This window comes from Galeopterus variegatus, unplaced genomic scaffold (assembly GCF_000696425.1).
Source record: "Galeopterus variegatus unplaced genomic scaffold, G_variegatus-3.0.2 Scaffold4574, whole genome shotgun sequence".
Taxonomy (NCBI): Eukaryota; Metazoa; Chordata; class Mammalia; order Dermoptera; family Cynocephalidae; genus Galeopterus; species Galeopterus variegatus.
The window spans coordinates 74599-101382 of NW_007730685.1; the positions used below are offsets into that span (position 1 = coordinate 74599).

At 38.2% G+C, this 26784-nt stretch overlaps 1 protein-coding gene across 3 annotated transcripts in view; it reads left to right on the forward strand.

The window, feature by feature from the left end:
• The window catches only part of FAM178A (family with sequence similarity 178, member A), a 41438-nt gene extending 22501 nt beyond the window's left edge, over nucleotides 1–18937 (forward strand). For all 3 annotated transcript variants that reach the window (XM_008587854.1, XM_008587855.1, XM_008587856.1), the window contains 10 exons: nucleotides 516–657; nucleotides 5014–5113; nucleotides 5752–5928; nucleotides 7132–7229; nucleotides 7838–7925; nucleotides 9743–9874; nucleotides 10324–10401; nucleotides 12433–12519; nucleotides 16333–16401; nucleotides 18684–18937. In XM_008587854.1, the coding sequence (XP_008586076.1) occupies nucleotides 516–657; nucleotides 5014–5113; nucleotides 5752–5928; nucleotides 7132–7229; nucleotides 7838–7925; nucleotides 9743–9874; nucleotides 10324–10401; nucleotides 12433–12519; nucleotides 16333–16401; nucleotides 18684–18719 (1007 nt within the window). In that variant the 3' untranslated portion in view covers nucleotides 18720–18937. The remainder of the gene's footprint in view (nucleotides 1–515; nucleotides 658–5013; nucleotides 5114–5751; nucleotides 5929–7131; nucleotides 7230–7837; nucleotides 7926–9742; nucleotides 9875–10323; nucleotides 10402–12432; nucleotides 12520–16332; nucleotides 16402–18683) is intronic.
• The last annotated feature ends 7847 nt before the right edge of the window (nucleotides 18938–26784 follow it).

Consider the following 26784-nt stretch of genomic DNA (forward strand, 5'->3'; position numbering starts at 1 on the left):
AAAATGTATTATTCCGGGCCGGCCCGGTGGCGCACTGGATGGTGCGCCGCTTGGGAAGCGCGGCGGCGCTCCCGTCCGAGGGTTCGGATCCCATATGCAGACCGGTTCCCGCTCACTGGCTGAGCGAGGCGCGGGGGCAACGCCGAGGTTTGCGATCCCGTTGCCGGTCCCCGGTCCGGTGCGGGGGCAACACTGAGGGTTGCAATCCGTTGCCAGGACACGGAAAAAAGACAAAAGAAAAAAAAAAAAAAAAAAAAAATGTATTATTCCTTCTGAGTTATACCCTTTTATCCATCGCTCTCAGATATTTTCTTCATGAATGTCATTTCCTTCACATTTATTTGGAAATCTATAATTTTTATGATCATTCTATAACTTAACTATATGTTAGCATATCATTAGCAGCTGTCATTTCTATAAAATCATTGTAATCATGTTTCACATGCAGACTATCACCTTGCAAATGTAGGTTTATAGACCACGATTTGGAATAATATAATGTTTTATGTTACTAGATACCTTCAGTGACTCACCGGTTTGGCCCTGGATCCCGTCATTGTCTGATATAGCAGCTGTGTTTTTCAATATGGGAATTGATTTTAGATCTTTATTTCCTCTGGAGAATCTTCAGCCGGACTTTAATGAAGACAGTCTAGTGTAAGTTTTCTTTTCATAATTAACTCCAAAAACATCATTTTAGACAACTTACATATAATAACAGTTAATATTAATTTAATAAATTCAGTATTCATTCTTGATTTTTTTTTTTTAATTTCTCAAAGTTGAGATCAATCTTGAATTACATCATTCTTAACATCTGTCTTAATCTAAAAGCCATCATCATGTTTATCAGGGAAATGATAGAAACATTTCTATAACAACTAAAAAAAAAAAAAACTGCCCACTGTTATTTAACATTGTTTTGGAGGTATTGGTCAAAAGCAGTTAGACAAGAGAAGAAAATAAGATATAAAAATTGGAAAGGAGTTGGTGAAAATTGGTTATTTGCAGAAGTGATTTAATCTACACATAGAAGCCTAAGAGTCAACTGAAAAACTATGACAAAAAGTAAGAGAATTTGGTATGGGTGCCAGGGTACAAATTTAAAGATAAATCAGTAACCCTCAGATATCTGAACTATAACTAGTTAAAAGATAGATAGAAGAAAAGACTTCCTTTCCAATAGTTAAAAAATAAAGGAAGAGGGGCCGGCCCGGTGGCGCACTGGATAAGTGCGCCGCTTGGGAAGCGCGGTGGCGCTCCTGCCCGAGGGTTCGGATCCCACATACAGACCGGTTCCCGCTCACTGGCTGAGCGAGGCGCGGGGGCAACACCGAGGGTTGCGATCCCGTTGCCGGTCCCCGGTCCGGTAAGGGGGCAACACTGAGGGTTGTGATCTGTTGCCAGACACGGAAAAAGACAAAAAAAGACAAAAAAAATAAATAAATAAATCTCAACCTAGTCATCAGAACACATCAGGCAAATTCAAATCCAAGAATCTTTTACAACAGGGGTTGGCAAACTGCAACCTGAGGACCAAATCTGAACCTCTGCCTATCTTCATAAATGAGTGATACTGGAACACAGCCATGATCATTCATTTTCGTATGGTCTAAGGCTGCTTGCAACAGTAAAGTAGTTGCAACAGAGACCACATGGCCTGCAAAGCCAAAAATATTTACTACCTGGCCTTTGATATTTTGAAAAAGCTGGCTGATCCCTAGTCTACAAGATAACTTTTTTTGAAAGGTCAATACTCTTCAAAAGTGTCAAGGTCATGAAAAACAAGGAAAGACTGAGGAATTGTCACATACTGGAGGAGACTACAAGTATAGGGGCAGCCAGTTAGCTCACTCGGGAGAGTGTGTTGATGACAACACCAAGTCAAGGGTTAAGATCCCCTTACCAGTTGTCTTTTTTTAGAAAAAAAAAAGAATATCCAGGGAAGTAATGAGGTAGGACTAGAATCAGCAGATAATAAAACAGTATGGTCCAAAGCTCCATCACTGGAACAAAATAAAGAAGTCCGAAATAGACCCAAATACATATAGGTATTTAATATATGCTAAAGGTAGCCATTTCAAAAAATGAGGAAAGAGTGAGCTATTCAGTATCTGGTATTACCCAGTAGCTGGAAAACCATGTAGCCATCTGGTAAAACATTTTGGATTTATACCTCAAACTTACACATTTATATCTTCGATCAATTTATACAATGAAAGAAAGCATTAATAGAAGAAACTGGAAGAGTTTTTTTTTTTAATCCTGGAAGAAGGGAAGATGGTTTTATATATAAAGTAACACCCAGAAGCCATAAAAGGAAATATTAACTTATTTGACCATATTTTTTTAATCCGCGTGACAGTAATCATTGTAGGGCTGGCTGGTTTGCTCAGCTGGTTAGAGCGAAGTGTTAAAACACCAAGGTCAAGAGTTCGGATCCCCATACCAACCAGCCACCAAAAAAGGCAAAATAATCATTGTAAACAAAATCAGAGAAAAACCTCAAATTGGAGGAGGAGCAAAAATGTGCGTATGTGTAAGTCTTATTTTCAAGTCAATAAGAAAAAGATCAATAAACCTGTTAGAAAAATTAGCAAAGGAAATGAATAGACTGATCACAGAAAAGGAAGTAAAAACGGTTCTTAAACATTATGAGAATATATTCAAGTTCACTTCTGAAAAAAATGCAAATTCTTATAACTTGGCGTGTCCAAAACCAAACTCTCCATTTCTCCAGTTCTCCTTCCACCCTATACAGCATCCTTTGTTACTCAGATGTAATTTATGTCTGAAAATGTGTTGGATAGCAAATGCTCAGAGACTATATTCTAACACTTTATATAGGAGAAATAATGCTTGCCCAGCCATCCCAAAACCCTAATTATTTTCCCCAAATATTACTAAAATGCTCTTCGACATATATATTTTAAAAGTTACCATATACTTCTGCATAATATAAACATTTAAAATACCAGCTACACTCACAACACTTTTGACACCAAACGTATGGATTTTCCACACATTATAATTCTTCAGTTCTATGTGGATACCAACTAGATGTCCTACAATTCAATTTAGTTCTGGCACTAACTACCCAGAGTTGGTGCAGACCTCACTGGTTAAGGGTTCAGTCCCACAAGACTGCCACCACTTCATATGCCAGTCACAAGTCCAGGCCTCCAAAATTTCTGATCAATCAGCTATAAATTGGGAGTTCCCACAACTTCCTCTTCAGGTATGATAATTTGCTAGGATGGCTCACAGAACTCAGGAAAAATTTGCTTACTATTACTGGCTTATTGTAAAGGATACAACTCACGAACAGCCAAATGAAAGAGATAAATAGGGCAAGGTGTGCGGATGGGAGTACATGGTCTCCCATGCCCTCTCTGGGGTGCACCACCCTCCCAACATCTTGATGTGTTCACAAACCATGAAGCTCTCCAAATGGCTTTTTTTGGAGGTTCCATTATACAGGAATGATTGATAAAAGCATTGCCTTGATGATTAACTCAATCTCTAGTCCCTCCGGGTGGTACTGAAAGTTTGAACCCTCCAATCACATGTTGGTTACTCTGGCAACCAGCCACCGTCCTTGTAGTCATCTTCTTAGCATAAACTCAAGTATGGTTGAAAGGGACTTATTGTGAGTAACAAAAGAGGTTTGTTCTTATTACCCTTATCACTCAGAAACACCAAGAGTTTTAGGACCGCAGCCAGGAATCAGGGACAAATACCAAATATATTTCTTATTACACCACAGGAAAACGTATACTCTTCATATATTTGTTTGTTTATACATAAAATGCCTGTAGAAGGAAGGACTGAGACTAGTAGTAATTGTCTGTGGGGAGAGGAAATGGGTGGCTGAAAGGCCAGACTGGGAGGGCAGTTCACAGCATACTGTACCTTGACATGTTTTGATGGGGTTTTTTTAATATATATGAATATTTTTTTTTCCAAAAAACTAAACAAAAATATCATCTGTCTTTTGAAAGCCAAGTTCATGTATCTTCTCTTCCATGGCCTTCACTGGTGACCTCAACCGGAATTGGAGTGCTTAGAATTGTTTCTTTATTTTGTTACAGCAGTTTCTTTTGTTATTGGTGGCTGTCCAGTACAGGGATTAAACCCTGGATCTTGGTGTTAATGAGCACCATGCTCTAACTAACTGACCTAAATGCCCAGCCTGCTACAGCAGTTTCATTAAGCCACTCATGAAGACTTTAACTATTTTGAGTTCTTTGTAGTCAGAGCCCCCTTCTACATCACTTTCTAACACCAAAAGCAATGAGGATAGTACAGTTGGCGCTTCGTATCTGCAGGTTACATGTCTGAAGATTCAGCCAACTGAGGACCAGAAATATTCAGGGAAAAAAAGTAGCAATACAACAATAAAAAATAAAACAAAAAATACAGTATAACAAATATTTACATAGCATGTACATTGTACAAAGCATTATAAGTAATCTAAAGATGATTTAAAGTATATGAGAGGATTGCATAGGTTATATGCAAATACAGTGCCATTTTATATAAGGGACTTGAGCATCCTCGGATACCAAAATCCACGGTGGTTCTGGAACCATTCCCCACAGATACCAAGTGATGACTGTACCTTATAAAAAGTATCTCGTTCAAGGAAAAACTAATGCATAGAGTCAGGGACAGGAGATTGACTCAGATCTGGCATTAAGGGACTTTCGGGAGTAATGGAAGTGTTCTATTTCTTGATTCAGATAGTGGTTACATTAGTATATATGCTTATCAAAACTTAAAATCGGTACATTCTTTTTATTGTGTGTCAATTATACCTCAACAAAATGTCTTTTAAAAAGTAGTTGTTGGGGGCTGGCCGGTTAGCTCAGTTGGTTAGAGCGTGGTGTTATAATGCCAAGTCGAGGGTTTGGATCCCCTTACCAGCCAGCCGCCAAAAAAGTTATTCTTCAGTATGTCTTAAAGTAATTATTTTGTGCCTAATTTCACATCGTTTTGTTCACTTCTCAATAGTTCTGAAACACAGACATCTGGGGGAAAAGGAAGTGAAGATTTATCCTATAAGCCAGTTTTTTCAAGTCTTCCTGAAACCAACATTTTAAATGTGGTTAAGGTAGGAAGAAACTTTTCTGTATGTCTTTAGCATAGAGCTAGAATCATTTAGTTTTGTGGTTAATGGTTTTTTTAAAAAATCACTTGTTTCTTACCAGGTGATTTTTACCAGTCTGAAATTTCTTAGCAATAATGTTTGTATCAAAATTTATTTTTGCTGTTTTTATTTTTGTTTTAATATTAGGAGTAAAAGGGAACTTTACTCAGTTATGTCATTAAAATAGCTTTGAAACCAATAATTTTTTAGAATTAGAATGTATGAAGGAAAAAAGCATTACTTAACAATTTTAACTTAGTGATCAAGAATTAATAATATAAAAGAAGAACAAAAGACAAAAAACATCAAAAAAAAACCAAAGTAAAAAACAAAAACAAGACAATAATAGTGTGAAAACATTTTTAGTGGCTGAATCAAATCAATGATACTAAACAAGAAAATCTTAAAAATGAAAAATGAAGAAAATATTACTTAATTCAACTTTTAACATGAGTATTTCTTGCCTTCCTTGTTATAGACATCTGATACTTGTTTTCTTTGTAGTTCCATTGCATCTTTTGTCAAAAAGATTTTATATTTAAAATTCTTCAAGCAAAATATATCTCCTAAAGTTGTTCTGTCTGTGCATTTGTGTTAAAAAGTTTCTAGGCTTATGTACATCTATACATCCAGAAGGTTACCAGGATCGTGAAATAATGTTGCTGATTTTAATGTTGTTTAAAATGAGTTTGGAAAAACAGCTGAAACAGATTCCTCTAGTTGACCTTCAAAGCCTCCTGATAAACCTGATGAAAAACATCAGAGATTGGAACACAAAGGTAACATTACTTAAAATTTCAGTATTGTTTTTTTGTACAGCATCACAATTTGACTTTCATAGTGCATACAGGATTAATTCTGTTTCTAAGCTCTATTAAGATCTTTGGCAGATTAAAAATAAACTGAGGAAGGGACTGTTTGCTGGAACTGTATTATTTCATGATAATTGAATCTTTTCTCAAACTGCAGCTATTGACAAAAATGTTCATTGGAGAATTCCTGTGGACTAAGCATTAATATAGATGCTGGAAATTCAGCTGTGGAAAAACAAAAAGCCTTTGCCCTCATGGGGTTTTTGTCCTAGTCAGAGGGTTAGATAATAAACAAGTAAATGTAGATTGTAATATCATGTCAGGTTGTAATTAAGTGAGGCAAATTAAAATAAAGCAGAATACAGGTATAGGAGATAGCAAGGCAAGAATGCTATGTTATTTCATATGAGGCAATCAGGGAAGGCCTTTCTGAAATGACGTTTGAGCAAGAGACCGAAGTGAAATGATAGACTGAGTCATACTTACAACAGGAATTGGAGTTGAACAGTTGTAGCTATATGGAGGGTGAACATGGGTAATTTTTGTTAGTCCTTTTTAAAAATTATATTTTTTACCTTTTTTCAGTGGAAAACTTAAAACGTGCAGTAGAGAGAAGAGTGTAAAGTACCCCTAAGCACCTATCACCCAGTTTCAACCATTATCAAGATTTAGTCATTCTCGTCTAATCTGTTAACCCCACCCCATACTTCCTTCCTCTACTCATCAGATTATTTTGAAGCAATTGTTAGGCTTTTAAAATACTAGAATAAGATCTCTAAAGTACAAGAAATCACAGATCAGGCACACATATGATCTTGTGCAATTCTTATTATACCCATTTGGTAACTGGCATTTGTGTTTATAGCACTTTATTCTTCCAAGAAGGACTGCTTAAATATAGATAGAGATATGATGTAGCACAAAACATAAAAGCCAAGGGAAATTCTGATAAATGTAGCTGTTTGGTCTGTTTAAGATAGTTTAAGATAAAATTGAATCTGTGTATTGTGTACATTTTAGCAGGTTCTAGACGCTGTGCTATTTCTAAAAATGAGTGCTCTGTTTTGTAATAGTGCTTCCATTAGGGTAAGAAGGGATGTAGGTGGTGTGTTGGATGTTTAATTCTGCTGTCCTGTTTGAAAAGAAATCTTGTCTGTTCTTTTTCTTGAGGTTCCTGAACTCTGTCTGGGTATAAATGAACTCTCCAGTCATCCCCACAACCTTCTGTGGTTGGTACAGCTTGTCCCTAACTGGACATCACGTGGAAGGTATTGAAAGTGAGAATTAAACATTAAGAAATTTTATAATGTTAAAGAAATGCTTTAATTCCATTCATTATTCTTTGAATGATAGATCATAGTCTTTTATTACATATTGTATTGTAGGAAAAGGCACTGATATCCTGATTCTTGTTTAGATCATTCTGTAATATTCTTGATTTTTAATTTCAGTTTATCTGATAACTTAATTCACAATATAAAAATAAATGAATTAGCATTTTTTTTACTTTAGTAAAAATAAATTCCAGCAGTAAGACAGATTTTCTACCACTAAATCAGCAGGGTCAAAGTTAAAGGCTCTTTGTTATAACACAAAGGTCAAGGGTTTGGATCCCTGTACTAGCCAGCCACCAAAAAAAAAAAAAAAAAGATAAAAGCTCTTAATGATTTACCAAGCTTCAGGGAACTCTTTCTAACTTTTTGTGCATATATTTTACATGAAAATTTTACTGTTCTTTGACATCTTATACATTCTTGTATAGCCTCTTGAAACATTGTCTATGTTTTCAATTAGAATTAGAAGAACTGCTCATTCATTTGCTTCTCAAGCAGTATTGATTAAAATATATTCTAAATACTTTAAATTCTAATTTCAGGCAACTGAGGCAGTGCCTCAGTCTAGTGATAATTTCAAAGCTTTTGGATGAGAAACATGAAGATGTCCCTAATGCCAATAATCTTCAGGTATAAATACATTTTTTGTTTTTAATAAATGAGAGAAGTAGTGAGGTTTGGGAAAATTAATGAATCCTAAGTCAAAAGTCCTGAGGTTAGATCTCAACTCTCAGGCATGATACTATTCATGTAATCTTTAGTATGGTACTTAACTAAAAAGATCCAGTTTCTTCATCTGTGAAATTGAGATGGTATTACCCTTCTAACACATAGGGTGGTGTGGACAATCAGAAAAATTAATGTATAAACTAACTACTGGGAAATTATATGTGCTATTATATGAATATGACATTATTTATTAAATTCATCTTATCAAGGTTAGCAATTTTATCACAAGATTAGAAATGTAGAACTATTTTACATTATTGCATCTTGTACCTGTTTTAGTATTAGTCTTTTTAGATCATAGAGCTTAAATGTGGTTGCCCTCCAGTACTTGTTCAGTAGTGACTATGTTATGTCTATATATGAGTGTGTATGAATATGTCCTGTGGGATCTGGCCGGTTAGCCCAGTTGTTAGAGTATGGTGCTGATAACACCAAGATCCAGCCAGAGTTCAATCCCTGTACCAGCCCAACACCAACAAAAAAAACATCTTATGCAAGTCCCACTCTGAGAAGTACTGAATAAAGGCTTTTTACAAACATTGATAGCACTGATGATGCTACCCTTAGTTGGATTTGAAAACTCACCATCAGGGCTGGCCCATGGTTCACTTGGGAGAGTGTGGTGCTGGTAACACCAAGGCCACGGGTTAGGATCCCTATATAGGGATGGCTGGTTAACTCACTTCGGAAAGTGTGGTGCTGACAACACCAAGTCAAGGATTAAGATCCCCTTATCGGTCATCTTTTAAAAAAAAAGAAAGAAAGAAAGAAAACTCACCATAGAACCTGATCTGGATGTCCCTGTGTTCTAATTACAATTGAAGTACAAGGTACTCCTCCAGGTCCTAGGGGTTAAAAAAAAAAAAAAAGATGAATTAGATTAGAGACTCTGCTCTTGAGAACATTATCTGTGATTGAAACAAAATAAACGAACCAGTGATAGAAGTATGCACAGAGTGCTGTGGGATGGAGAGATTGATAGGGAGAGCTAATTTCTGCTTTAGTGGAATGAGGTAAATTTGATTCGAGAAACATGGGGACTACTCTTGAGTCACCAGGATAGTTAGCAAATAGCTCTCAATCTTTTCAGCAATACTGCTGCCATCAAAAGAGATCCAGGTGGGAATGTTCAAGCCTCCCCACCCCCCAAATTTAAATTTAAAAATAAATTTTTTTAAATTAAAAATAAATTTTAAAAAAAGAAAGATCCAGGGATAGGATTTCTAACATCTGCCTCCTAACTTTTGTTTGTTGTTACCTTTTTTTTCCTTTCCTTTTTTTTTCATTTATATAAAATAGAACTACATGAGTAATTAACCCTCAGACTCATTAATTGGTATTCAGATTACACAATCTAGTTGATTTTCCCCCAAACTTCTTGTAATACTACTTTTCATAATTCAATGACATCTATCCACAGTGAGATTCAACTTTGTTGCCTTTTAAATAATTTCAGAAAGCATTCCCTATGACCTCTATTGTTAATATCATTTGGTCTCCTCCTAAGCATTTATCCTTAAATTATAAATACTAAATCTTTAACTTGAAATCCCTTTTTAAGCAACTGATGACTTTTAGGTAAAGGGGAAATGGATATCATTGGACTATAAAGAAAGCTAAAGGGACAAAATTAGAGAAGGCAAAATGAACAGAGGACACACTACAAAAAGCAACTCTATTGCTTAGTATTGCTCAATGTCTCCTCTTTCTTTTGATAGATATCAGTCCTACATCGCTATCTTGTGCAAATGAAGCCTTCTGATTTGTTAAAGAAAATGATCTCGAAGAAAAGGGCTGAACAACCAAATGGCGCTATTGATGACAGTCTTCATTTAGAACTTGAAAAGCAGGTATCCAGGGCTAGACGATCTCAAAGAGTACATATGAACATAACATACCAATTTCCTAACCACAGACTGATAGCATAGGCATTTTTGGATTTAGAGACTAGGTACATTCTAGCAAACAATTTTAAAGTGAATTTTTTTTATCGCAGTCACCAAATTCTTCAGTAAACTTGACAGTTGAAAGTTTAGGTAAAAGGATGGTTGTTGGTAGTTTAATACTGGGAGGTTTTTTTGTAGACCTTTACTAGGGCACTCATGAGATGGTAAAAAGAATGCACTTGAGTTAAAAATCAGACAGCCTAGTGTAGATGCTTGGTTTTTCCGTACTTATCTGCTGGGTTAACTTCAGCAAATCCTTTATCCCTCCTGGGCAACTTTCCTAATGGGTAAACTGGTATGATATCTTTGCTAGCTAATTCATGGGTGTTAATTTTTAATCATTTCTCTAACAGGCATATTACCTGACCTACATTCTTCTTCATTTAGTCGGTGAAGTTAGTTGTTCTTATTCTTTTTCTTCTGCACAACGGGTAGGTAATGTTTAGTGTTTTTGTTGTCTTTAAATAGACGTCACTATTGATGGAGTAAATGAGCATGCTTAATATAGAAAGAAACTTAAGAAAAATTAACTGGTTTTGCTACAGAAATCCCAGTGTACAATGGAAAGAAGGGAGTAATAGAAACCTTGCAACCATATCATATTGACAAGAATTATTTGTCAGCAAATGTTAGTTCTGTTTGTTGGAGTGGAAATTAACTATTATAATTTGGCAACAGTATATTTGTAAGATACCAATGTAGGCCGGCTTTTAGCTGGTTTCATCACATCTTTTCTACCACCCACCTTTTTTGTTTTCTGTATGAATAACATTTGCCTTCAAAAATTAAATTGATGGTAAGTCAGGCTACTTCAGAAATGTGTTTCTAAATTATCTCCCCATATTAAGATTTTTATTCTGAATTATTCTGTTCTCAGATTCCTGGGAAAAGTTCTTATTTATTTGGGTTTTTTAAAATTCATTTTTAAGGCTGGCCCCATGGCTCACTCAGGAGAGTGTGGCGCTGATAGCGCCGAGGCCGCGTATTCGGATTCTATATAGGGATGGCCGGTGCGCTCACTGGTTGAGCCTGGTGCGGACCATACCGTGCTGAGGGTTGCGATCCCCTTACCGTCAAAAAAATAAAATTCAGTTTTATATTTATTTTTGTGGGGTACAACATGTTGTTTTAATTCATGCATATTTTGCACAATGATTCACTTGTGGTAGATAGCATAGTTTTGTCATAGTTCACCCATAATCTTCCCTCCTACCCCTACCCTTCCCAGCCTCTGGATAACCATTATTCTACTCTCTACTTTAAAAAAAAAAAAACACAAAGATTACCATCCTTATTACAAAAAGAACTCTTAAAAATGAATTAGAAAAATCTAAACAAATTTGGTGAAGCACATGAGCTAATAAGTCACACACCCCAAAGAAACACGTGGTTAATAAGTACATTCTAGGATCTGGTTGCAGGTGGGGGTGGGGCTGACCCAGCCACCATCTCAGGATCCTTGGCATCAGCTGGTTTCATTTCTGGCCTGGATGTGCAGTGGGGTTGGGGCTAAGGCCCCTAGCCCCCATCTCCCAGGACCCCCTTGGGTTTTGGGCTGGCTCTGTTGCTAGTCTGGATGTGCCAGGAAAATTCTTGTTTAATTCCTTGTGTTTCATATTTTAGCTGTTCAAATCCCTGTTTTGAAACTTAGTATCTCCTAAGCATGATAAAAAGGACACAAGACTAGTTCATGTGTTTTTATAAATGCTGTGGTACATAGAACTGTTTGCTCTCCCTATTGGAAACTAATATAGTCATCTTCTGTAATGTTCTTATATGGTCTTGACATTTTCTAAATTAGTTTTTTCTGATTAAAAAACAATGATTATTGTGAAACTGTATAAGGTAGAAAGTGAAAGATTCGTACAATCCAGCCCCCTCCCATCAATTTCTCCATAATTTATGCATATACTAACAAAGGGATTTGATAATCTGTGGATTTGGGTATCTGGGGAGGGGGTCCTTGAACAAATCCTCCACAGATATCATGGGACAACTGTATATGAGAGTGACTATTTGAGAGTATGTGCTTCCAAAATGTAAGACAGTTTTTCTAACAAGGAAGTAAGATCCTCTATTAATAAAAGCTTAGTTGTTTATAGAGATAAAAATAGGTTAGCTGTTATTTTAATATTCCATTAGAGAATGTAGTCTGAGTACTACGTCACCTAGTCTGAGCTCTGAGGTTATTTTCATTAATGTGAGTTAATACATAGCAAAAAAACTTTTATTATTGTTAATGTTTTTAAAATTAACTAGCAGTAAACCTTAATAATCTTATTGTTGTGGAAGTGATTACTTTCACTGGTATGACTGGTACTATGTTAGATGGTTAACATCAGAAATTGCTAATTGGGGAATAGTAGATTTTTTAAATGCTTTAGTTGTTCTAACTGCATAATCTCTTCTTTGTTAATTTGTAATGCTTCAGAGTTTTCATCCTTTACATTTGTTTTGCACAGAAACACTTTGTGCTACTCTGTGGGGCTTTGGAAAAGCATGTTAAATGTGATATCAGGGAAGATGCAAGACTTTTTTACAGAACTAAGGTAAGTGTTTTTTTCCTTACATATTAGTTTTTTTTATTTAATCTTGGTTACATTAGTATTTAAGGAAGAGAAGCATATAAGCCTCTCTTTAAAAAACATGTAAGATTGGAAATATGACTTTCTCCTTTACTGACAGAAATCAACTTCTGCTAAGTACTTCTAGCTAGATTGAAAGTGAAAGGAAAAATCTCAAAGCAAATACATTTTTCACTTTCTATCCTGAAATTCGCGACACCAAAGGAAAAAAATACTTTCAGTACTAACGAAACATCTTAGTATTTTCCCATTGTATAGATGAAAGCCTTTATGCTTGTTAGCTTTAAGAATTGAAGCATTGTTTAAATAAATATATGTTTTGAAATTTTATTATGATTGAAAACTTGTTTTATTCATAGAGAAGAAATAGATTTAGCTGTTATTCTTTGAATATTCCACTGAAGAATGTGTTAAAAGAAGGACTCTTCAGATCTCTGGGTCCTATGTCACCCAGTCTGAGCTCAAGGATGGAAATGATTCTACAGTAAGCTTACTAAGCTTTTTTTTTTTTTTTTTTTTTAGGTTTTGTATAAACTTGTTTTATTCATAGAGAAGAAATAGATTTAGCTGTTATTCTTTGAATATTCCACTGAAGAATGTGTTAAAAGAAGGACTCTTCAGATCTCTGGGTCCTATGTCACCCAGTCTGAGCTCAAGGATGGAAATGATTCTACAGTAAGCTTACTAAGCTTTTTTTTTTTTTTTTTTTTAAGGTTTTGTATACTCAAAGACAGTAGAAGGGCCGGCCTGTGGCTCACTTGGGAGACTGTGGTGCTGATAAGACCAAGGCCACAGGTTCGGATCCCCATATAGGGGATGGCCGGTTAGCTCACTTGGGAGAGTGTGGTGCTGACAACACCAAGTCAAGGGTTAAGATCCCCTTACCAGTCATCTTAAAAAAGAAAAAAAAAAAAAACAAAAGACAGTAGAAAAGGCAAATATGTGAGTATGGGATAGGAAACCAACTTCAGTATTAATAGAATAATTTGCCAGTTTTTCCTGAAACGTAAAATTAAAACAATACTCTTTTAAAGCTTTCTTCTAAGGATTTTTAATTCCCAATTCATCTTTTAGCTTTTGTAACCTAAAGCTTATTCTTTTTTCCCTCTTGTGTTTGGATAGGCATTGAATGTGAAGTCTCAGCTTTGTAACTTTATATCTTACATTAATTAGCCGCAAAGGTTAGTCATTTGAACAGTGCCCATTTGGATTTAGTTTATGTGTTTATTTTAGTAAATTTAAGTTAAATACAAAAATGAGCAACTAATGAAGTTGTATCAGATTTCAGATTTTCAGATACATATAGGGGATAGTTCTGTGCCTTAGAGTGCAAACCCTAGATTCAGAAGTATATTCTTTTGAACATTGACAAGAGTTACTGGCCTGTAGAACTTGGTGGTAGTGGCTGCTGCTGACAGACATGCTAAAGGGGACCACACAGAGTTTATGTTCCTTAAAGCCAAGGGCCTAGCATGGATTGGTGCCAGGGTTTCTCTTACTTAGGGTGGAGAGTGACAGAGTGGTCTATGGAAATAGCTTCAGGGGCTGGTCTTCCTGAAATAGATGAGTCTCATGTCTTTTCAAAAGCCTCTAGTTTGAAAAGTTGATTGTTTTGGAAAAACTTAATTTGCTGAATAGATGGAGAAAAAAGAAGAGGTTGCAATTTACTTTGTTTTTATTATTTTTTTCTTTTTTCTTTTGGCCACTTGGCATTATGAGGCAACACTCTAACCAATTAAGCTTACCGGCTAGCCCTACTTTATTTATTTATTTAATTATTCATTCATTCATTTAATTAATTTATTTATTTAATTAATTATTCATTCATTCATTTATTTAATTTATTTATTTATTTTTTACAGCTGGCTGGTAAGGGGATCTGAACCCTTGACCTTGGTGTTAAAACACCACCCTCTAACCAACTGAGGTCTGGCCAGCCCCACAATTTACTTTATAAACTTAAAGTAGCTGTAAAATTCCTGACTTGTTTAAGACATTTTTATCAAGCAGTTATGTTCAACAACTGAGACTCTCTAGAGTGGTAGAGTTTTGTTTTTGTGGTAAAGTTTGAGTTTTGCACGGAGACTTGCTTTTAGGAAAAAACACGCTGATGTGTTTTTCCCCCGTACTCTTACTCAGCAATAATCATCACAGAAGCCAACTTCTGTGACCAAATGTGTGGGGATTTCTCCCCATCAGCAAGCAAGGAAGCAAGCAATTAGCGAACACCAGCTGGATGAACTCTAATTCAATTCTGACACTATCTACCTGGAGACAGTGTCAGATCCCACAAGTTGATAGCTCAGTCCCTAAGACTGCCCCCCACTTGAGATGCCAGATGCAAGCCCTAGATTGTTTTATCTGTCCTGCTGACCAACTGGCTATAAATTGGGGTTCCTGAGAAACCCCCCACCCCTTTTGTGTTTAGTAGAGTTGCTTGAGCGGCTCACAGAACTCAGACAAACATTTACTTACATTTACCAGTTTATTATAAAAGATATTACAAAGGATACAGATGAAGAGACGCATAGGGCAAGGTATGGGAAAAAGGCCACAGAGCTTCCATGTCCTCCTTGGGTGCACCATCCTCCAGGAACCTCCATGTGTTCAGCTATCTGGAAATTTCCTAAACTCTGTACTCATGGGTTTTTGGTTTGGGGGGGGAGGGTAGCAGCTGGCTGGTGCAGTGTGCCCTTGGGTTTTTATGAAAACTTCATTACATAGGCATGATTGAAGGATGGACAACCATGTGGAAATGTGATTGGACAAGAAAGGGATGATCTAACACTAACAGACTTGGTGGGGAGACCCAGCAAGGCCTGTCTGTTCAGTTTCTTCTTGGCCTCTCTGTAGCATTCCTTCCTCCTGGGTATGGGGTAGGACCCCTTCTCGAATGAGGGTCTTATTGCCCACAATTAGATAGATAATAGGTCAGAGGATTTCTTTATGGCCAGCTTCTAGACAGAAAGGCAGTGGAAGATTAAAACAAGCTAGGAGCCATAGATGAAAACCAGAATATACATATCTTAATGTCACAGTTGCTAATCATACAGATGGAGGAATATGCCAGGTATTTAAAGAGGATTCATAGTACTTTGAAAAATATGGAGAGGAGTAACAGTGAACTTTGTATCTTCTGATAATGTGGAAATAAATGACAAGCTTTTTTTGTTGCATTGAGCATTCACAATGGGAAGGCTAGGAACAGCCAAAGCCTTGGACTCTATAACACAGACTATCCTTTGGCTTTTCTGTTTGGTTGTTCAAAAGCCAAGAAGTCAAAGTTCCTTTGAAGGCAGGAATATGTTTTTCTGGATGATCTTTAATAACTAACAGGAAAATTGAGTTCTAAGCATTTAGTATTTTAGATTTTGGTGATAAAGGAAAGTCTTATTAATTGCTATGATTTGAAAACCCCTTCAAGGTTTGGCCCATGGCTCACTTGGGAGAGTGTGGTGCTGATAACACCAAGGCCATGGGTTCAGATCCCTGTATAGGGGATGGCCGGTTGGCTCACTTGGGGGAGTGTGGTGCTGACAACACCAAGTCAAGGGTTAAGATCCCCTTACTGGTCATCTTTAAAAAAAAAAAAGAAAGAAAGAAAGAAAGAAAACCCCTCCAAAAGATGAATAGTTTTTCTCTTTCTTGACAAACGTCAAATTGAGTTGTTGGGCATGGGCCTATTGCAGCTATCAGATCTTTTGTAGCAAGTCTTAAATTGATTGTAGGTGAAGATGTTTTAATCTGATCCTTTTTCCTCTTTTTGTTATTTTTAAGGTGAAAGACCTGGTTGCCAGGATACATGGAAAATGGCAGGAAATAATCCAGAACTGTCGGCCTACTCAGGTGTCATTTTAGTAAACAGTTATTTATTCTTAATAGTTTTGCTAAATGGTACTTTTCATACTGTTTGAAACAAAGTATAACCAAGCATTTGCTTCTAGTTAACTTAAGATAAACTAAAAACGCATGATTTGTATATGTCTTTTAGTTTTTATTTGCTTTATATTTAGTAATTTATTTCCGGAAGTGGTTGAGCCCATTTTAAAATGTTACGTTGCATCTAATGGAAGTTATTCAGTGAGGAACATTTTTTTTAACAGCTCTATCAAGATACGATTCACATACCATACATTTCACTCACAGAATGCAGTGTTTTTAGTCTATTTACAGAGTAGAGATCCCATACCCATTAGCAGTCACACCCAATTCCTCTACCACTCTCATTCCCCTCTTCATTCCCCCCAAAGCCCTAGGCAAACACTAATCTACTTTCTGTCTGTATACATTTGCCTATTCTGGACATTTCCTATAAATGAGATACACTATGTGGGCTTTGTGACTGGCTTCTTTAACTTAACATAATAAGTGAATGAATCCATGTTGTGTCTTTCTGTTGCCAAATAATATTGCATTGTATGGATATATCACATTTTACTTATCCACTTATTAGATGGACATTTGGGTTATTTCCACTTTCTGGGTATTACAAATAATGCTTCCATGAACATTTGTAATCAGATTTTTGTGTGAATACGATATGTTTTCAAATGAAAGCATCTCAAGCATGTACCTGGGAGTGGAATTGCTGAGTCATATGGTAATTCTATGTTAAATGTTTTGAGGAACTGCCAGACAGTTTTCTAAAGTGGCTGCACCATTTTACATTCCAACCAGAATGTATGCGGTTTGTGATTTCTCCACATTCTTGCCAAAGCTTGTTATTGTCTGTCTTTTTGGCTAAAGCCATAGTAGGAAGTAGGAAGTAGAATCTTATTGTGGTTTTAATTTGCATTTCCCTAGTGACTAATGATGTTGAGCATCTTCTCATGTGCTTATTGGCCATTTGTATAGCATCTTTGGAGAAATGTCTATTCAGATCCTTTGCCTGTTTTTAAATTGGGTTATTTATCTTTTTATTATTAAGCTGTAAGAATTTTTCATATGCTCTAGATACAAGTCCCTTATTAAAAATATAATTTGCAAATATTTTTTCCCATCCTGTATGTTGTCTTTTCATTGTCTTGATGGTATAATTTGTAACACACAAATTTTTTATTGTAATGGAGTCCAGTTTATCTATTTTTTTGTTTTGTCACATATACTTTTGATGTCATATCTAAGGAGCCTTTGCTTAAGAGGGGCATTTTTTTTTTTAACACCTGCTAATAAGTTTGCCAGCCTGATTATTTACAAATTAACTGATGTAGGATTGTTTAAAATGATGCTTCTCAAATTTTAATACACATAGGAATCCAGTAGGAACTTGCCAAAATGTGGATTATGATTCATTAGGTCTGGGGTGGAACCTTAGATATGCTGCATTTCTAAGAAGTTCTCAGATTGACGCCAATGCTGCTGGTCCAGGAACTAAACTTTCAGTAGCCATTGCCCAGAAGTTGCTTATATTTTATATCAAAATAACAGGAATGCTGAATATTAACTAGGAAAAGCAATCTCACTATGTTGTGACATTTTGACTCTTGCTTTTGGTGACCATTAAGATATGCATGCCCTTGGGGTCGGCCCGGTGGCGCACTTGGTAGAGTGCGGCGCTTGGGAGCATGCTGGCGCTCCCGCCGAGGGTTCGGATCCCATATAGAGACTGGTCCGCTCACTGGTTGAGCGCGGTGCGGGCGCAACACTGAGGGTTGCGATCCCATTACCGGTCACGAAAAAAGACAAAAAGGAAAAAAAAAAAGATATGCATGCCCTTTTAGAGAAGTCTTTGAAAAATCTTATCTTTTGTTGTTGTTGTAGTTTCTAACATCATTAGATTTTTTTTTAGTCTGGCCATCTGTGTTGATATGGCATTAAAACAGAAAAGAATTTAAAAGCAAAACTTTACATTAATTATCTTAACATATTACTTAATCTCCTTAAATATGTCTCTCCGTGTATGTGATGGTGAGAAAAACATCCTGTTCTTATTTTATACTTTTTTTATTGTTAGACCACAAGATGTGAAATTTGAATCTGATTACCATAAATTTTCAGAGAAATGTACAATATAAAGATTTTATTGCTTTCATTATTAAAGCCCATTTTCTGATTAGGTTAGTAATTTTATAAGGATTGGTTTATAATATAATTAAGTTTATCTTGTTTTTTCCTCTTCCCTTTTCTAGGGGCAGCTTCATGACTTCTGGGTACCAGATTCTTAACAGGAGTTGCAGCAGCAAAAATATGAACCAAGAAAAATTCAATAAGAATCTTTTCTAGAAGAGTGGAATACTACAAAAGCCAATGGAATACTAAGAAAGTATACAGTGAATGTGCCGCTTGAATGTCTAGTATGAAGCTGGTAATGAAAAAATTGCCTTTCGGAAGGAGATATGAAATGTAATCTGCTTAGCTGTTAAGACAATTGACTTTTTTTTTTTTTTTTTTTTTTTTTTTTTTTTTTTTGTCTTTTTGTCTTTTTTCCGTGTCCGGCAATGGATCACAACCCTCAGTGTTGCCCCCGTACCGGGCCGGGGACCGGCAACGGGATTGCAACCCTCGGTGTTGCTCCCGCGCCTCGCTCAGCCAGTGAGCGAGAACCGGTCTGTGTGTGGGATCCGAACCCTCAGGCGGGAGCGCCTCCGCGCTTCCCAAGCGGCGCACTTATCCAGTGCACCACCAGGCCGGCCCGACAATTGACTTTTTAAACAAGCAGAGTACTATAGAAAGAAGGGAGGGGTAGAAACCCCTAATAGTTACACATCTAACCTGCCCCCATTAACTCCTCTTATTAAATTGTGAGCCAATTATCTTTAGATAGTATTTGTGGCACTTAGATAATCACAGGAAATGCGTAAGGAAAGAGTTTGGACCAGCTTGAATTGGACGTGGAAACCAAGACCACATTCCAGTTGTGTTTAATTTTCCCTTTTGGTTATTTTAGGATGCAAAGGGAAAGCTTAGAAGTGAGTTTAGTAATAAAAAGCATAAATCTCTTCTGTGACTCCTATAAACCACAGGGAGGTTTCAATCCATGCATTTTCTTTCACTGTTCAAGATTATAAATCTGTTAGATTTTTAAAATACATTTAAACAGTTGAGAAACAGAAGTTTGGTATGTTGTCAGGTCTCCTTAAGGGGAAGAGGTTAAGCTGCAAAGTAGTGGCTCTGTTTTTATGCCAAAATGTTGAAATGCAGTTTGTTTTGGATTTCTTTTAAATGCATATATGTTTTAAAATACTAGTTAAATCGTAGAATTTTGGCTAAATTGTAGAATTCTGGCCCTTAGTAAACATATTACAGAAGTCTATATTGTAAAAACTTAAAGATCTGGACAAGTTTCCAAAAACTTTGTTTCCATAATTATATATAACTTTGGCCAAGACCCAGATGGTGTTTATTCTTTGGGACACTGTGTGCTCATGCATGAGTGCACACATACATGTGTGCACATGCACACACTCATGTGCTTGTATCTTGAAGTTGTTGCACTTGAAAACCACAGCTGCTCTAAATTCTGAAACACTGGAAAGCCATCCTTTGCTTTAAATGGTGGAAGGATAGTAGAAGTGCACATGCTGGTTTAAGCACAAGGGCCCTTTGAAGCCTTTGGTGGTTAACAGACTCTTAATAGCTAACTGAAAGATTCTTTTGTTGACTGAGTGTCCTTTTTAGGATGGTTTACTTCCTGAAAGACAATGCCAACTTTTTTTTGTTCTTTCAGTATTGGCTTGGGTAATCTGCTCTCCTGAGCACTCTAGTGTCTCCGATTGTGGGGGGAAAAACTATGGAGGGGAAGGGAACTGAACTTGATATTTATGGTTTGAGAAAGGAGAAAATAAATTTTGAAAAATAACTTTCTACCTCTAAATTGAGGCTTAGGAGTAAAAGGCATTTTATCTTAAATTTATCATTTAACATAGCATCAGTTTTTTAGCTCACATCAAGCACTGGGCAGTTAGAGATTTTATAGGGAAGACTAAATAAATTCAGTTTCCAGGAATCCAGTCTGAATGAGGCTCCAAGAGTCAGACCAACAAAAGTTTTATTCTTTGTTGAGTTTACTGGTAAGAATATTATCTTGATACTACCTCTCAAGGGTATTGTTACAAAATGCCACTTATGGTTAAAGAGAGAGATTCAAAGAGTTATATTTGACAGAAGCTTGAAACTCTGGCATCTATCTGCCCAATAATGGGGATTCTCACTCTGTAATTTAACATTTTGTAGATACATTATTTGTGTGTAATTTTATAAGTGTTCATATTTTTCTCATTTTGCATTGTGTAAAGTGTACAAAATCTCAAAGTATAAAATACTGCTTATATTGCTTGTAATTACAGTGTGTAAATATTTTCTAATTGTGTACATTGACGGGGGGACAAGTGGGTTATTCAGGTTTTTTTTTAAGTGACCCTTTTGTATTGCAGTTTCAACAAATAACTGCCCATCAAGTTTAAAACCACTTTGATACATTTTTATTTAACAGTTCCAATAAGAAAAGTCTCTATTTTTAATTATCTTTCTCCATTAAAGAAAAATACTTAATCTGTCCCTATAAAATAAATTGCCAGACGTCAGTTTAGGCCCTTGTATTTATGACTCTGGTAGAGGTCTTCAGTCTCCAGGTCATAGTCCAGTCAGTATTTGCATTCTCATAAAAATGTTGTGATTCTCTTTTAGCACAAGTAGCCCATGGTTTTTCTCCCAAATCAAGTATTTTCCTTCTCCCTCTTAAGTCCCCATGCTTTGTCTCCCTCCTGCTATTGTTGCCCAATGAATGGGATGGTAGAGAGGGAGAAAATGTTCATTGCACAGAAAATGTCGGGTCACTTTTGAGGCTTGGCAAACAAAGCTTGCACTGAGTGGTGGTGTGTTTGGCAATATTACTGTGCCAAAAATCACCTTGTCTAATTTTCTGGATATGTATGTCAAACTTATTACCCTTATTGCAAGCTGAAAATTAAGGTACTTGTGTTTATGCTTTTGTGTGTAACTGTTTGCCTTTTCTAAAACGCTTTTCTTGTTATCTGAAAATATAATTCTATTAGTTATATCATGTTAAGTGAAGAGACTCTCCATGCACAAAACGCATCTATGTCGCAGTAAAGAGTATTTGTACATTTTCTATCTCCTGATGGCAGTGGTGCCTTTGCCACCTTTTGGAAAGTTAGCATCTTGTTTCTGTTTTGAAGGGTTAGTAGCTTGCTTTTGACTTACCAAAAATCTCCCCAGATGTAAAAGACAGAAAATGGCATGTTGTCATCCAGGCTCAGTTGGAACATTTGAATTTTTTTTTTCCTTTTTGTCTTTTTTCATGACCGGCAACGGATCGCAACCCTCAGTGTCGCACCCGTACCGGCCCGGGACCGGCAACGGGATCGCAACCCTCGGCGCTGCTCCCTGCACCTCGCTCAGTTAGTGAGCGGGAACCGGTCTGTATGTGGGATCCGAACCCTCGGCGGGAGCGCCGACGCGCTTCCCAAGCAGCGCGCTGTAGCAGTGCGCCACCGGGCCGGCCCTGCATTTTTATTTTTATCAAAACAAATATAGTTGGTGGAGACTGGCCAGTAATAATGTGTGGAGTCTTTAAACCAAGAGTAATTTTTAAATTAAAAAAATAAAAATTTTAAGAGGTTACCCATTAAAACAAGCAACTGAGTTGGAGAATTAGGGGATGACTGTCCTAGTTTTTAAGAAGTCAAGAGTAGGGTACTGGTGGAGGGCATGTAGAGCAGTTAGCATGATCTGTGATTGTTTCTTACTCATTAACAGTGTTGGTGCACCTCATTATTTGTGCATTTGTTTTCCCTGGGCAGTCCTGTCAGCCAGTTAATCCATCAGCTCTTAGGCAGTAAATGCAGATTTCCTTTTTCTTTCCTTTTATTTTTTTTTAAGATTTTATACTACATCTTGTTTAAAGTCCTATGAATGTGTGTGTGTTATTAAAACTGCTTTTTCTCAGTTTGAACTTGTGTTTGGTAATATTTGTTTGGGAGTGGGGGTGATCAAGTATTTTCAATACCCTATTTCTTCCCCTGCCCCATCCCCTACTTTTTAAACTGATTTCTTCCTTCCTTTCTCTTGTTTTGGGTTCTCTAGGTTTCTAGCTTGATGTCTCCTGTTTCTGGAAGACATAAAGCCACCGCTATATACAGTTCACTTTTATGTAACCCAGTTAATAATATGCTGTGTATTTTTCAGCCAGGAATTCAGTAACCTTATTCGTACCTCACTTGCTGTGTTCATTCAACAATTATTGAGTGCCTACTACATTTCTAGGACTCAGTGAGGATTCATTGGTGAACAACACAAACAGCACTCTCATGAATCTTACCTGCTAGTATCCAGGTTAAAATACTCTTTGTTGTTGGGCAAAAGGAGTGGAAAAGAATACCCTTCACCTGGCTACCTTGTTCTAGAGCCTTGGGCCAAGAAAGGGGAAGCCATATAATGCAGAGGCAGGGCTCAGGACCATCTCCAACATGCCAGGCAGATGTGGGTCTGGGTACGCCACCTGGGGGTTGACACCTCCTCATAGGAGAAACTTCTTAGGAGCTCATAGCAGAGCTAGGCATTGTTGCTAGAGGCCTCGAGTTCCAGAACCATGCCAGCAGACACAAAGAGCTTCAGAGGCTTCTCTTTCCAGCTCTCTTTTTGCTGGTAAAAAACAACAATAAAAAAATAATAATAGGTTTTTTACTTTTAAAACCCTGCATGCTAAAACTAAAAAAACTGATGGGTGGTGGTTTTCCAGCATTTGTGGACATGTCTTGACACTTGCTTTTCCTTACTAACCAACCATTCCCTAGGCTGGAGTCAAGAGGGCAAACCAGAAGGCCTAGCTTTGTGTCTGACTCCAAGACAACTGGCTGGGAGGAAAACGTAACAGGCAAAACAGGCTTTTGAGGCACAGTGGAACAGTAAGACTATAGTATTGCTGCACTGGTGACAGTCCCTACTGAAGAAGCATCTCAGCTATATATGTGGCCAAAATAAAAGATATGGCACCTAAATGGAAAGTGCTGGGCAAACCAGAGGTGGAGATGACAAAGCAGGAACAGAAATGCCGCCACAGTGGACAGAAAGCAGGACAACTTGACTAGGCCAGAGTTCTTCCTCAGGGAACCTCTGCTCAAGTTTCAAGGGTTCATACCCAACTCTTTCACCTAGGATCCCTGTGACAGTAACTGCTCTGTGTAAAGCCTAGAGTCAAACCCTGATGTGTAGGTGGGTGAGAATTGGTACTGAGGACAAGCAGCACTACCCTCAGCCACTTCCTTACAGCGGAGTTGGGGAAAATAGCCTAGTAAAGACAGAACTCATGTTTGTGTTCTGAAGTACTCCACGTTTCCAAATGGGATCTTCTTTCTCACAGCCACCCTGTGAAGCAGCCAGGGTAGTGACTTTAAGGATGAGTAACAGCCTCAAAGAATGACCTGCCTGTGTCACAGGGAACAAATTTATGGCTAGGTTTGGACTAATTTTTTTTTTTTTTTAAAGATGACCGGTAAGGGGATCTTAACCCTTGACTTGGTGTTGTCAGCACCACGCTCAGCCAGTGAGCGAACCGGCCATCCCTATATGGGATCCGAACCCGGGGCCTTGGTGTTATCAGCACCGCACTCTACCGAGTGAGCCACGGGCCAGCCCTGGATTAATTCTTGATTTGATTTTGAGTCTCTTCTTTTGCACTGTCAGTATTCCCATCATTCATATTTTATCAGCTTGATTTGCAGAAAACAGTATTAACAGTCAAAGGGGTTTCCTATAGAAAGTTGCATTAATTGCCTTCACATCTGATACCTTCAGTAGGTTCAGAGATTTAAGTGGTAGGACTGCAGAGAGAAATGGATTGTGGTCTGAATCTATATTATCATAAGTACTGAAGTAACTGCCCAACGACAGTTTAGCAAGTGCCATACTAGAACTTGGTATTGATATCACACATTTTGCTCATTTAAAAATGTGTGAGGTTCTAAGTCTGCCATCAGAATGCCTCAGAGAAGAAAGTCTTGCCTCAGAGTGAGGTTGAGTGAAATGCTGAACCTACCACATTGGCCTACTTGCTACTTCATTAGGTATCTGAAGTCAGCACTTCAAGTTATATGAGAACTTGGGGAGCTATGCCTTTAAGGCCACTGGGCCCCAGCAGTTTAATTTCTCTCCTGTCTGGTACTGTGGGGCTAACAGTTTTCCTGCCCTGCCCCCACTATTACCTCTAACCCACCTTCCCACAAGGACTGCAGATTATTTTTTATTTTTTTTTTTTTTGCAGCTGGCCACTACAGAGATTGACACCTTTGACTTGGTGTTATAAAACCATGCTCTGACCAACTGAGCTAATTGGCCAGCCTGTTTCTTAGTCATGTCTTTGCTATCTTCCCAGCTCAGACTTCCTTACTCAATCCATCAACTCTTTCACGACTTTTTCGCCTTGTCTTTTCCAAACTACTAGCTAAATTTTCCCTTCTGTTTCCCACTAGGAACCCTCCCCTTTCATCAAGTCAAACTCTGTGTCCTCTTTCATGTCCCTTCCCTTCTCTCTATGTCCCCAGCATAAGTCTGTGCACAAACTTGCACATTTCTGCCTTTACTAACAGTATTTCCCCTTCAGGTTTACCCTGCTTCCCCCTTCTCAGACTTTTCCAGTCTTGATTGTCCTCTCTGTAAATACAAGAATGAATTTCAAGGCAAGTTACTTAACTTCTTAGAGCCTCTTTTCCCATCTATAAAATAGGGCTATTACCGACTCAGGATAGGATGAAGGAACAATAAAAAAAAAAAAAGAAGAAAAGCTGGACAGTTTATAAAAGCACATGTACACCTTTTTTTTTTTTTTTTTTTTTTTTTTTTTTTTTTTTTTTTTTTTTTTTTGGCAACTGACTGGTATGATGCGTACACTTTTTTAATGTAAGCATTTCTCCCCAGCTACTTCCCCCCACCCCCCACTGCCAACACACACACACACATACATCTTATTTGCAGAGTGCTGAGAGAGGTGTTTGGGGAGAGGTGGAAGTGTGATGTGGGCCCTGCTGTCTAGCATTCTGCAGCCACACACAGCAGTCCAAACTATGAGATTGTATATGATTAAGTGCCAAACTGTGAGCTTTGGGAAATCCAGAAAGAGCGGTGAAAGACCTTTCCTAGGGTCCCTTCAGTTAAATGTGCCACTTGAATCCTGTTCAGACTCCTAGGCTCATGCAACAGTCAGTCACATATGTTCCTGTGGTCCTTGTCATTTTGGTCCTTCTCTTGGGCCCACATCAATACTGTCATGGATGAGAGAGGGAGGACCAGGCTTGTCCATGGCCAGAGCTCAGGTTTCAAACCCTAGGCTGGCTGGGTTCACTTTAATAGGTGGAGGAAAGGAGGAAGGACCTCAATTTGTAAGGGAGAACCATCTTAGTTGAGTTAAAGGAGTTGGAAGGTTGACTTGGAGGGCGTTTCCTAGATTGCTGCCGGGTAAGATGCCTGAACCTGGAAAGGAAAAGATATTTGTCTAGGAGGGTACGCTGGGAGTTTTGGAGTAGGATGACGTTCAAGATGAGCTGGAGGGAAAGGCAGGTGTCCTAGTGACCCAGTCCGTGAGGTGAACCTGGGTTAGAGCTAAGATTTGGTGAGTGAACAGGTGCAAATGGTTGTGGCTTATTTATCCACAAAAAGAACATTCTCTGTGTGCACTTCAGGTCAAGCTGTTAGTTCATCCTCTCCAGGCCTGACCCCATCTCACCCACTCACAATCTCAAGTTGAAAAGCCAAGCAGCAGGAGGCCCTTGAGCTGGGAATCAAGACCCTGTCTTGTGTTCACTGCTGCCCCAACGCCTGGTCTCCATCTACTGCAGCTCTCCACACTCTAGGCCAAGAGCAGGAGGGTGGCAGGAGCGCAAGAAGGGAGGCCCAAATTAGAGGATAGGTCAGAGGGCCCTCCAAGAGGGAAACCTCCAGAGGACAGGTTTGCACGGCCCCCGCAGAAGACAACTCGGAGGGGTCCTAGGGTTAGAGGGAAGGGGAAGGCGGGCTGTAAGCCAGTGGAGTACGCATGGGGTGGTGAGGCCACCACCAGGGGGCGATACCCGGGCCTCAGCGCCCGCAGGAGGTGGGAGACCAGATGCCCGAGGGCTGTGGGTGAGCCTCGCCTTCAAACCGTTTCTATTGTGTTAGGGTGGGGGGCGCACAAGAAGAGAGCGGCGCTATTCCCCTCACCCCACCCTGTCGGCCCCGCCTTCCAGGCCCCCGCCCCACCCCTGGCTCCGCCTCCACCCCCGCCCCGCCTTCGGCCGC